The 13,142-nt window shown below is 40.9% G+C and overlaps 1 protein-coding gene across 1 annotated transcript in view; it reads right to left on the bottom strand.

The window, feature by feature from the left end:
• The window catches only part of LOC126159431 (meiosis inhibitor protein 1-like), a 207,630-nt gene that overhangs the window by 70,772 nt on the left and 123,716 nt on the right, over positions 1-13,142 (bottom strand). The window contains exons 8-10 of the mRNA XM_049916537.1: positions 11,969-12,061; positions 11,666-11,852; positions 11,345-11,545 (exon numbers count right to left, since the gene is read on the bottom strand). Coding sequence (XP_049772494.1) covers positions 11,345-11,545; positions 11,666-11,852; positions 11,969-12,061 — 481 coding nt within the window. The remainder of the gene's footprint in view (positions 1-11,344; positions 11,546-11,665; positions 11,853-11,968; positions 12,062-13,142) is intronic.

The following is a 13,142-nucleotide window of genomic DNA, read 5'->3' as shown; positions in this document are numbered from 1 at the left end:
GCCAGAAAGGTGGTATTTTTACTACCACGCATGATATCTCCATATTGGCGTCATTTTATGATGAGTTTGTCATTAAATAACATATTTAAACTGCCACAGTAAAATTGAAATAATGATTGGAGTGATTCTTGTGTTGTCACTATCGCACTGGGGTTGCCAGTTGTGGTTTCTAGTAAAAATAATTATCGATTTTGCACCACACAAATGAAACTGCCAAGAATACACTTATAACTTTGTTATTTGGAAATGACACACAGAGATAAACAAAAGAATAATTACTCCAATGTGTATTTATAAATTTAGCAGAGTTTCAATTTCACTGTGTCCCTTACAGCCACATTATATTTAGTTATGCAAAGAGTCTTCATTATCTTAACGCTGTTCTTATTTATCAGTTTCTTAAATGACAAATACAATTATGGAATAAAATAAAAGGAATGAATAAGGCATGTTTAGAGATACTCCCCTATGTATGTTAGTGTTTATATATATATAAGAGAATGGACTAAGCAGCCATGAGTACTAGTGATACATCTATAGGAGTGTTACATTTAGAATAAATAAGAAAATGGACTAAGCAGCCTTGAGCTCTGGTGTAGGTTAAAATCAGGGTGGAGGTGGTTACGAAGGAAGTGTGATATTGGGAAATTCCATAGGTTTAATCCCAAAGTTTGAAACACCAAGGAAAGTAGAGTTGTGTTTTAGTCTTTGGTTGCAAAGGTTGCAAATAAAATGGGAAGATTTCCAATTTTTCACACTGTGCTCCAGCCCTGTCACAGGCTTATTCTATTGTATTAGAAACAGGGATACCCGTGAAAGGAGTCATGGCAAACCAGTTGTGTTGCAGTTTCTGCATGGCATTTTATGTTGGTATGACCGCCACCAGCTGTCCAACAGAATGAAAGGCCACCACCAAACAGTAACCAACCCCCACAGGGGGCTCATGGTAATTTTGTGAGATCATGCATAGCACACACGGGGCGCCGAGCTAGTGCTGCCCGTTCTTCCTTCTAAGGCTGCATTTCTTTCACTGTGCCCCTCCCTACCCATCCTCACTCCTTTCCCATTGCCCCCTACTTCCTACTTCCCCTCTCATGGTACTCTGGTTTATGTTGACCTGGTTATCTACCTGCTTTCCTGTATTCCTTGTGATTTTACTCCTCTTGCCTGTTCTCTTTCATCCTTTTTTGTCCCCCTTGGGGTCAACCATTTTTGTACCTATTGCTCTACAACTTGGTAGCATCTGCTGAGTGCCAGATCCAAAGCACAATTCTACGGGCCTCTGTGTGGACCCTTTCCCATGGCTTACAGTTTTCTCCCTCCAAAATGCGGGTTATGCATTTCTGCCATCGACCCACAGTACAACCCAATCCAGAATATTATTTAGGCACCCAGTGCCTAGATTTTGTAGCACATTCGCCACTTGAAGACTACATGCACGCAGAATCTTAATGCTCTCCACTTCCTGGCCCACACATCTTGGGGTGCAGACCATTCTACTCTTCTCCATCTTTACCGTGCTCTGGTTTTGTCCAGACTATATTATAGTTGTCAAGTTTATGGCTCAGCAGTTCCTTACACTCTGAAACTACTTGACCCTGTTCATCATTATGGGATGCATCTGGCTGCCGGTACCTTTCTCACTAGTCCCATCAACAGTCTCATTGAAGAAGTGGGGATTGCTCCTCTACAAATACGAGTCATCTACTGGTTTTCTTAAACAATCAGCATCTGACAGTTCCCTGGCCATCCTATGTACCCTGTCCTTTGCAAATGAGGGATATCTCTATTTTGACTTGCTGGAAACTGCCCTATGTACTTCCTTCTGCACCCCCTAAGATAGTGCCTCGACCATGGATTAAAACTGAACTCTTCTAGGGTCCTAAGGTCTCCATCGCCCCTATGATATTCGTGTGTTCTATGTTCTATCCTTGAGGAGTTCCAGGGTGCTACTATCTTTTACACTGATGGTTATAAAACAACTGATAAGGCAGGATATGCTTCTACATCTCCAACTGGCAAGGAAGAACATTTACTCCTGGGATCATGCAATGTGTTCACAGCAGTGTGGTTGTGGAGCGAGACTGATGGTATCCCATATACTGGTGGAATGTCCCACTCTTTTGGCCCTTTGTACCAAGTATATCTCTCCAGATTCCTTGTCTTTAATATTAGCAGACAATTCACAAATGGTTGAACTAGTCCTCAGTTTCCTTTGTGAAAGTGGTTTTTATTTTCAGTTCAGTAAAGAGGTTTTGCTTTCCTCCAGGAGCAGGGGCAGATTGGTTGTGGTTGGGGCCTCTCTTAATGTTTTCTGGGTTGGGACCCATGACCACTCTCCGGTCACAGGGTGCTCTTATAGCCCCCTCCTTTTTTTCCAGTTTCAGCTTTGGCCTACCTTTCTGTGCCTTCTACAGTGTGTGTTTTTAGCTTCCTCACTTTATGGTTTGACCCTTCTGCCTGGATCTGCCCAGTTTTAGCAGACACCCCCATCTTCAGTATGTAATTTCTGAATATTGGGACTGATGAACTTGCCATTTAGTCCCTCCCTCAATCAATCAATCAAGCTGTAGCCAAGAGAGTTGACCATCGTGTGGTGGAACATGCCGCTGAATACAGTATGCTGAGCTTCAATGTCTACTTCACAAGCTGTGTCATCTGGATCCTTTACCATGGCACCAGCCTCTCTGAACCACGCTTGCCAAATGGATCATATCCCTAGAAGACCTTGATGCAAGACCTGCCTGATTTACTAACCTAGCACATTCTACTCCAGTCCTGTCAAAAACTTATTTTATTGTATTAGAGACAGGGCTAGCTGTGAAAGCAGCCATGCCATACACTAGCTGTGCTGCAGTTTCTATGTAGTATTTTATGTGGGTGTGATCGACAACCAGCTGTCTAACAGAAAGAATAACAAAGCTGTGGCCCAAACAGAGTTGATCACTGTGTGGCAAAACACACCACTGAGCACAATATTCTCAAGTTCAATCGCTGCTTCATACCCTGTGCCATCTGGATCCTTTCTTACAGTGCCTCTGCATCTCTGAACCATACATAAGGACATTAGCCTTGCAATAAATCCTTCACTCCTATATTCCTCCTGGCTTAAATCTTCGCTAACCCACTGCACCCACACCCTCAACCCAACTGCCTCCCCCTCCTTTGTACTGTTATCATCGCTCCAATTACACATCCATGTCATCACCATTGTGATCCGCACAACTCACCAGCTACAGTGCTCGTGTGTCGCGTTCAGAGCCTGTATAACTGCTGCCTTGCCCTCCCGCACTCTGAGACCACATGCCAGCTGCATCCATCCGAGCTGCCAGCTAACCTTTCCCAACTCCTCTTCCCACTTCCCATCTCTTTCTCCCTGTACCCACCCCACCCCACCCTACACAATCTCTCACCCCAATCCACATGCTGAAAAGAAATTTGGCATTGTATATTCAGCTGGTACACTGTAGCTGTGTGTGTAGGTGCATATTTATGTCTTCTAACTTTTCTGAAAGCATTAAAGAATCTGTCTAAAAACCACCAAGTTTTCATTCTTTCTTTGTGTGCTCATTCACACCTCAATGGTTCTACTATCTGGTAAGTGGTCTCCTTTACTGCCAAATTATTTGTCAGGTTTGTTTGGCATGAACTGGGTAAACCTACATCTTGATTCCCTTGGACAGCAGCGGCTACTTTCCAAGAACTTGGAGAATGTTTCAAAAATAAGAGTGAAATCTTCAGCAGGTGTGCATTGATTTCTCATCAAAATGGGGAAATCTGATAAATTTGTGAAATCTATCTCTATCTTGCCATTTTATCCCTGGTGAAATTAAGCCACCATCCCAAGAACATGATCAAAGGTTATCCACTGAAACACCTTCAGCACAAACAGTGCACATCTGGTGTACATGATAGTAACCATTGCCCCCAATTCTACCAATAACATGATCCATGTGGTCTTTTTTTTAAATTAATTATGAGTATTTAATACTGTGTGTCTTTAATGATACATCGTACGATTCATTGAAAAGATGTTGGAAGTCACTAACAATGGAGTCATTCACTCAGTGGCATGCATTTGCAACGTTTCTTCCTCTCTCCTTCAGAATGCACAAAGCATCCTTCCTTCCAGGCAAAGGCAAGTTACTGATGTTCAATTCCATTTTCTTTCTAATGGCCATCTTCACTGCTGGGGTAGTTTACTCCTGGGACTGTTGCACAGACAGCTGAGATGGCGGCACATCTACTCTGATCTCACTACTTTCATCGTCAGTTGTCTCTGGCAGAAAATCCTCATCTGAATATGATAAGTCACTTTCTGATTCAGTACCCGGCTTCTACAAAATATACAAAACCTTTTCAATTGTAAGAACACGCTGATGGGATGTAATTCAAACACCCATGACCTGCTATATGAAAAAACGAAAAGAAAAACACCTTGCACCTGACAAGTCAAATAACAACAGCAGCACTTGAAATATGGCTGGAATGTTACAAGACAATGTCTAGAAAGTAAACATTTGTGTCTATGCTTGTATCATCATTTCAGGCATTGATTGTTGACTGAAGAAAAATTCATTATAAGTAACTTTGTAATTATGGATACAGTAGGAGTTATGCCAGGTGTCAACTGGCTCCTCCTGCTTTTCTAAATATACTTCACGAAATTCCCATGAAACTGTGACATATCAGTAAACTGCAGTACACTGTAATCACAAGTAGAAGGAATTTTGATGGAAGAATGTTAAAACCTCAATTTGTTATTGCACAAATAAAAGTTGAAAGATGACTTTTGACCCCTTTCATTTTTATAGTGTTAATGAATGGTACAAAAAAGTATCCTCTGCCAGGGACTTTTCAGTCATTTTGGCAGCATAGATTCATGTAATTCAGGTCTAGCTATACCTAAAAAGAGATAGTAGCTGTGTGTGTGTGTGTGTGTGTGTGTGTGTGTGTGTGTGTGTGTGTGTGTGTGTGTTTCGCAGCTATGTTACAGAAACATTACCTTTTCATGAGCGTATCAGTCGCTAAATGGGCTTTCTACATGCCGCTGGTGGCCTCCGCTCATACCATTATCTGTAGGGATTTCTTGTATTACGTACATTCTGCCAAAAGAACTGATGCGCTTTGCAGTTCCAGATTCCAAGAAAATGGAAAATATAGGTGATAGGAAATGTTTCTTTATTATTTCTATTTTTTAAATGTATTTCTGTCTTAAATCTTGTAAAAACCTGTTTACAACTTTTGTGTTGAAATATTAACTTTCTTCCTAAACTCTGGACAAGGACAAAAATTTCTTAGTCAGCTGTTGTTTTATCTTTTTTTTTTCTTTTCTTTTCTTTTCTTTCCTTAACCTAGGAATGTGTTTCCTAGTGAAATTCTCATGGCTGGTTTCTGCACTGAAAACACTTTTTCAGATTAAATGGCACAGAATAAAAGTAGATACGAAACAAGCTAGCATTTTTGTTTGCATGTTATGATAGGAAACAAGGTTTCTAAGTTCAGAGTATTTCGAATTTAGATTCTTCTGTAACATGTCTGTATGTGAAGATACAATGCTAATTTGATACCAATATGGACGTGAATGTATTTCAAACATGCTGTTTTGGCTCTGACTCAACATTCAGTGTTGTTTTACACAAACTCTTACAATTTATTCTTCTCTTTTTTTTCTTTTTTTGGTGCCCATATATACAATTATCTCTGTCACATTGAGCGATGCCATTAAAAGTGAAATATACGTTTGTCTTTTTCTGTTGCTCATTTGATTGTATGTAGGATTTTTGAGTTTAGCCTGCTTATCAGTGATCATTACAATTTTTTGTAGTCACAGGCATCCCTATGAACACTATTTATTAAAGGAACCTAGAATGGCTGTATCTCATATTATTCATGGATTATAATGGCTATCCATTCACCCATTCTGGAGCCCTATATCCAGCCAATGCCAGGTCAGTACTGGTATGGTACTCCTCCAATTTCACCGAGAACCAACTATACCTGTATATAGGCTGTTATTACGATGGCATCACCAATCTCAAAGCCATTTTAAAGCTACTACCATCTCCCCCCACCTCTCTCTCTCTCTTCTCCAAATTGTGTAACTGAGGCGGGACATGGAATGAGCTCGGTACTTAGCTAAGTTGATGTGACAGTGGATCTGTCATTAATCCACAAGATGAAATCCATCCAGTGTTGGCATGCTTCCCCGTGTCCTGGAAGCAGGCACTTCTACATCTACATGATTACTTTGCTATTCACAATTAAGTACCTGGCAGAGGGTTCAATGAACCAACTTCAAGCTGTTTCTCTACCACTCCACTCTTGAACGGCGCGCGGGAAAAATGAGCACTTAAATTTTTCTGCGCGAACCCTGATTTCTCTTATTTTATCATGATGATCATTTCTCCCTGTGTAGGTGGGTGCCAAAAGAATATTTTCGTAACTGAAGGAGAAAACTGGCGATTGAAATTTCATGAGGAGATCCCGTCACATGAAAAACACCTCCAGAATAGGGCGGACAAGTGTAATTTAAGCAGTCTTTTTAGTAGATCTGTTGCATCTTCTAAGTGTTCTACCCACAACATTATCTATGTGATCGTTCCGATTTATGTTATTTGTAATTGTAATCCCTAAGTATTTCGTTGAATTTACAGCCTTCAGATTTGTGCGACTTATCATGTAATCGAAATTTAGCGGATTTCTTTTAGTACTCATGTGAATAACTTCACACTTTTCTTTATTCAGTGTCAATTGCCACTTTTCACACCATACAGATATCTTATCTAAATCATTTTTAAATTCGTTTTGGTCATCTGATGACTTTACAAGACAGTAAGTGATAGCATCATCTTCAAACAATATGAGACAGCTACTCAGATTGTCTCCTATGTCATTAATATAGATCAAGAACAATAGAGGGCCTATAACACTTCCTTGGGGAATGCCGGATATTACTTCTGTTGTACTCGATGACTTTCCATCTATTACTATGAACTGTGACCTTTCTGACAGGAAAACATGAACCCAGTCATGCAACTGAGGCGATATTCCATAGGCACACAGTTTGGTTAGAAGGCACTTGTGAGGAACAGTGGCGAATGCCTTCTGGAAATCTACTGTTGATAGCACTCATTACTTCATGAGTACAAAGAGCTAGTTGTGTTTCATAACAACTATGTTTCCTGAATTCGTGCTGACTATGTGTCAATTAATAGTTTTCTTCAAGGTACTTCATAATGTTAGAGTACAGTATATGTTCCAAAACCCTACTGTGAATCGATGTTAGTGATATGGGCCTGTAATTCAGCGGATTACTCCTACTTCCCTTTTTGGGTACTGGGGGTGTGACTTGAGCAATTTTCCATTCTTTAGGTACAGATCTTTCTGTAAGTGAGCGGTTGTGTAAAATTGCTAAATATGGAGCTATTTTACCAGCATACTCTGATAGGAACCTGACTGGTATACAATCTGGACTGGTGGTTTGCCTTTATTAAGAGATTTAAGCTGCTTTGCTACACCGATGATATCTACTTCTATGTTTCTCATCCTGGCAGTTGTTCTTGATTGGAATTCAGGAATATTTCTTCATCTTCTTTGGTGAAGGAGTTTTGGAAAACCGTGTTTAATAACTCTGCTTTAGTGGCACTGTCATCAGTGACTTCACCGTTGTTAACACGCAGTGAAAGTATTAATTGCAGCTTGCCACTGGTGTGCTTTCTATATGACCAGAATCTCTTTGGGTTTCCTGCCAGATTCCGAAACAGTGTTTCATTGTAGAAATTATTAGAAGCATCTTGCATTGAAGCACGTGCTACATTTAGAACTTCTTCAAAACTTTGCCAATCTTGGGGATTTTCTATTCTTTTAAATTTGACATGCTTTTTTCATTGCTTCTGCAACAGCGATCTGACCCATTTTGTGTACCATGGGGGATCAGTACCATCACTTATTAATTTATGCGGTATATATCTCAATTGCTGTCAATACTATCTCTTTGAAATCATTCCACATCTTTTCTACGCTTACGTGATCAGATTGGAAGGAATGGAGACTGTCTCTTAAAAAGGCATTAAGAGCATTTTTTCAGCTTTTTTAAATAGATGTACTTTGCATTCATTTTTGATGGTCGTGGGTGTTGAGCTATTCAGCCTAGCACCAACTGCCTTGTGGTCACTAATCCCTCTATTCATCATGATACTATTTGTCCAGGATTATTTGTTGCGAAGAGGTCAAGTATGCTTTTGCAACCATTTACGCTTTGAGTGGGCTCATGAACTAATTGTTCAAAATAATTATCAGAGAAAGTATTCAGTACAATTTTGGATAATGTTTCATGCCTGCCGCCGGATTTAAACATATAATTTTTCAGCATATCAAGGGTAGATTGAAGTCACCACCAACTATAATTGTATGAGTGGGGTACCTATTTGAAATGAGGCTCAGGTTTTCTTTGAACTGTTCAGAAACTATATCTTCTGAGGCGGGGGGTCAGTAAATCGATCCAATTAATAGTTTAGTCCGATTGTCAAGTATAACCTCTACCCATACTATTCTGCAGGAACTATCTAATTCAATTTCACTACAAGGTAAATTAATTCTAACAGCAATAAGTACTCCACCACCAACTGTATTTAATCTATCTTTTCTGAACACTGTTACGTTGTCTGAAAAAGTTTCAGCTGAACTTATTTGTGGCTTTAGCCAGCTTTCCATACCTATAACTATCTGAGCTTCAGGGCTTTCTACTAGGGCTTGGAGCTCTGGTTCTTACCCAACACAACTACGACAACTGACAACTACAATACTGATCATTTCTACAACTACCTTATTGTGTTTTACCTGCACCCTTTTAGATGGATGCCCTTTCTGTGGTTTCCTGAGACCCTCTAGCCTAAAAAACTGCCCAGTCCCTTCCATATAGCGCCTGCTACCCGTATAGCTGCTTCCTGTGTGTATCAGACTCCTGACCTATTAAGCAGAACCCAGAAACCCACCACCCAATGGAGCAAGTCAAGGAATCTGCAGCCTACATGATCACAGAACCGCCTGAGCCTCTGATTCAGACCCTCCACTCAGCTCTGCACCAAAGGACCACAGTCAGTTCTGTTGACAATGCTGCAGATGGTGAGCTCTGCCTTAATCTTGCCAGCAAGACTGGCAGTCTTTACCATTTTTGCTAACCGCCCGAAACCAAAGAGACTCTCCTCCAATCCAAAGCGACACACGTCATTGGTACCGACATGGGCCACCACCTGCAGTTGGAAGCACCACCCTGTAGCACCCTTTCCACATCCGGGATGACTCCCCATCCCCCGGTATACAAATGGAGTGCACACTGGATTCCTTCCCCTCCTTGAGCTCTCAACTACTAGGAAACCCACCCTCTGTGAATGTCTAGACCTTGTGGGCCAAGAAACGTCCTCTAGAACAGGTTGGATGACTGCATCCAGCTCAGAGACTTCGTCAGCCACAGATAACACCTGAAACCTGTTCATCAAATGAACCGAAGAGGCCCTACGATCGGCCCCTCGGAAAGTCTTTTGTTACGTGCCAGACGTTGAGGTGACTGCCCACTCAACCGCGGGTGAGGGTTCAACCTCAGTGCAGGCAGTACCCGGAGCGGCCACAGCAGTGGACCGATCAGGGGACACGTGGGACGTGCTCGACGTCCCTCGCAACCCTGCATCCGATCCCCCACAGTGACCTAGTAGATAGTGTCAGAAGTTCCATGCGGCTTTTTGAGGATGATGCTGTAGTATACAGAGAAGTTGCAGCATTAGAAAATTGTAGCGAAATGCAGGAAGATCTGCAGCGGATAGCCACTTGGTGCAGGGAGTGGCAACTGACCCTTAACATAGACAAATGTAATGTATTGCGAATACATAGAAAGAAGGATCCTTTATTGTATGATTATATGATAGCAGAACAAACACTGGTAGCAGTTACTTCTGTAAAATATCTGGGAGTATGCGTGCGGAACGATTTGAGGTGGAATGATCATATAAAATTAATTGTTGGTAAGGCGGGTACCAGGTTGAGATTCATTGGGAGAGTCCTTAGAAAATGTAGTCCATCAACAAAGGAGGTGGCTTACAAAACACTCGTTTGACCTATACTTGAGTATTGCTCATCAGTGTGGGATCTGTACCAGATCGGGTTGACGGAGGAGATAGAGAAGATCCAAAGAAGAGCGGCGCGTTTCGTCACAGTGTTATTGGGTAACCGTGATAGCGTTACGGAGATGTTTAGCAAACTCAAGTGGCAGACTCTGCAAGAGAGGCGCTCTGCATCGCGGTGCAGCTTGCTCGCCAGGTTTCGAGAGGGTGCGTTTCTGGATGAGGTATCGAATATATTGCTTCCCCCTACTTATACCTCCCAAGATCACGAAGGTAAAATTAGAGAGATTCGAGCGCACACGGAGGCTTTCTGGCAGTTGTTCTTCCCACGAACCATACGCGACTGGAACAGGAAAGGGAGGTAATGACAGTGGCACGTAAAGATCCCTCCGCCACACACCGTTGGGTGGCTTTCGGAGTATAAATGTAGATGTAGATGTAGATGTAGTGATGCCCCTTGGCAGCAGACTCAAGCTGCCTGGAGCTGTGAGTAAAGGGTCACCAATTCAGTTCTCATCTGTACACAGCAATCACAGCGCCTATCCATTTCTGAAATTGCTCCAGTTTGAAACTCGTAAAAATTTGTAATAAACCAAACGGTGTACTCGCCTTATTAGCAGAAGGAACTCGAGCAGCTCTGTCACTGACAGCCTAACCAACACTGTGCTGTTCTCAGCAAAACAAACAAAAGCCTTTACGATACGATGGTAGATAGCAACGGCGGTACTCTACGCTACACTGTTATTAAAGTAAAAGGTTGTTCCTAGTAAGCACTCAAACATGCAAGAAATTACAAAAGTATACTAGTAACTACACGGGTAACAGAAAATACGTCACGCCTGTTTGAAGCTCATAAATATATGTAATAAACGAAATTGTGTACTCGCCTTATTAGCAGCAGGAACTTGAGCGGCTCTGTCACTGACGGTCTAACTCTAATGCGTCTGGGTATCTGGGTGGGTAACATACTGGTTATATACAACCTATTACATAACATTAGCTGGATATGCTTTGAGAGGCACAGTTGGAGGAAACATTCATAATAAAATCTCAGTGAAGTTTAGATCTGAGCTGACAGGTTCAGCTACGAACTTGGCATTGAAATTGCCATCATTGTTGAATTGAGCAAGTACTTTACTATTACAAAGCGTTTTTAGTTACATTATGACTTTTTACCCTGAGGGAAGACAGAGTCTAAGTATATCATTACAATGTAAGGTACAAACCTCTTATATCCCTTGACTCAACGGAAGCCAGAAGCAGATGTAAGGCAAGTCGCACAGCTGCTACATCAAATTCCAAAGATGATGACTTTTGACTAGAAAGTATGATAGACACAAAAAGAGCTGCACGAGCTACATCTGTTGCATTTAGATGACCAGGGGATGAAACACAAGCCAACTGCATAAATGTGGCTACATTTACATCTGAAAAATAATTTTCATTTCAAGCAAAAATTCTGTTAACCAATGTAAATGATTATTAGAATAGTGATAAACAACGTTTGCAAGAGTATCAAAGGAATAGATGAAATGCATGAAACTTACCACAAAGTGGGGTGATCCCAGTGCTGTATTTTGCTAGCACCCTCGGTAGCATATTCCACAGTAAACCTATCAGAATATCTTTATTATTTTGTTGCTCATGTAACATAGCTTTGTTGAACACTAACATTCCTCTTGACAGAACTGGGTTTTTGCTTTGCTGAATAACATCCTTTATAAGAAAAAAATACTATAAAGAACATAAAACAAGGATTACTGTTGAATTTAAAATTTCGAAAAGCCAGGTGAAACTTTTAATGATTTTTACACTTGGATAGTTTTTGAAGCAGGAAACTTGAAACATACCAAGAGACAGAAGCTTGCTTCATATTTAGTGAGAAGGAGGTGAGTCAGAATTCCTCCTGCATCATCTTCTTCATGCTCCAACCACAGTTGCAGCTAATAAAATAGCGAGTAACTAGTTTCAAAATTTCAATTACAAATGCAGACAGGTATCTATTAACATTTCAAGAAAATCTCAATAGAGTTGAATGTAGTAAGCAACAATAACAATGTGGCTGCAGGACTATGAGATCAAAAGTACTCCTGCTTGTATTGTTTCACAAAAGCAATAATGTACAGGAATCGCTTGTAAGACAGTAACAAATAATTATCAGATCATAAACAATGTTTTATTAATGTGATGCTGAATTACACTTCTAACCCAACATTATATGTGTGTGTGGATTAAATTAAACAGCAAAGTCATTTATCATTTATCCACAACTTGTATCATGGTTGTGATAGATCTTTGCGTCTTATAAAAAAATAAGCCAGACAATTGCAAAGGAAAGACCATATGCACCTAATTCATTGAACTTTGCCCATTACTTTCAACATGACAAATAATGATCCATTGTTCACACAGTTTTATTTATTCCCTGTTGACTCAGAGTATTCAAGAATGTAATAAAAAGTGACACTGACAGAACCAGAGATAATGTTTTAATGTTGACAAAAAATGTATAAGCCTAGTCTAATTGTCTCACCATAAACTAATGGCAACATACTTCCTATACGTGACAAATATTACAAAATGTGTCCGCCGCTCGTGGTCTCGCGGTAGCGTTCTCGCTTCCCGAGCACGGGGTCCCGGGTTCGATTCCCGGCGGGGTCAGGGATTTTCGCCTGCCTCGAGATGACTGGGTGTTTGTGTTGTCCTCATCATTTCATCATCATCCAGGAAAGTGGCGAAATTGGACTGAGCAAAGATTGGGTAATTGTACGGGCGCTGATAACCACGCAGTTGAGCGCCACACAAACCAAACATCATCATCATCATTACAAAATGAACAAATCCCACAATAGTGGGATCCCTGCTGGCACCAGCTGTGGTATATTTCTTCATGAGGTATGCTGAGAAACAAGCTCCCAAATGCCTCCAGCTCCATTTGTCTTGTTTTCAGTAGTACAGTGACAATATTTTCTTGATATGACTTCATGGTGAAATAACTATGAAGCAATTTCAAAGATCAACTGA

The sequence above is a fragment of the Schistocerca cancellata genome, chromosome 2 (assembly GCF_023864275.1).
Source record: "Schistocerca cancellata isolate TAMUIC-IGC-003103 chromosome 2, iqSchCanc2.1, whole genome shotgun sequence".
Lineage (NCBI taxonomy): Eukaryota > Metazoa > Arthropoda > Insecta > Orthoptera > Acrididae > Schistocerca > Schistocerca cancellata.
This window is presented reverse-complemented; position numbering and strand designations above follow the sequence as displayed.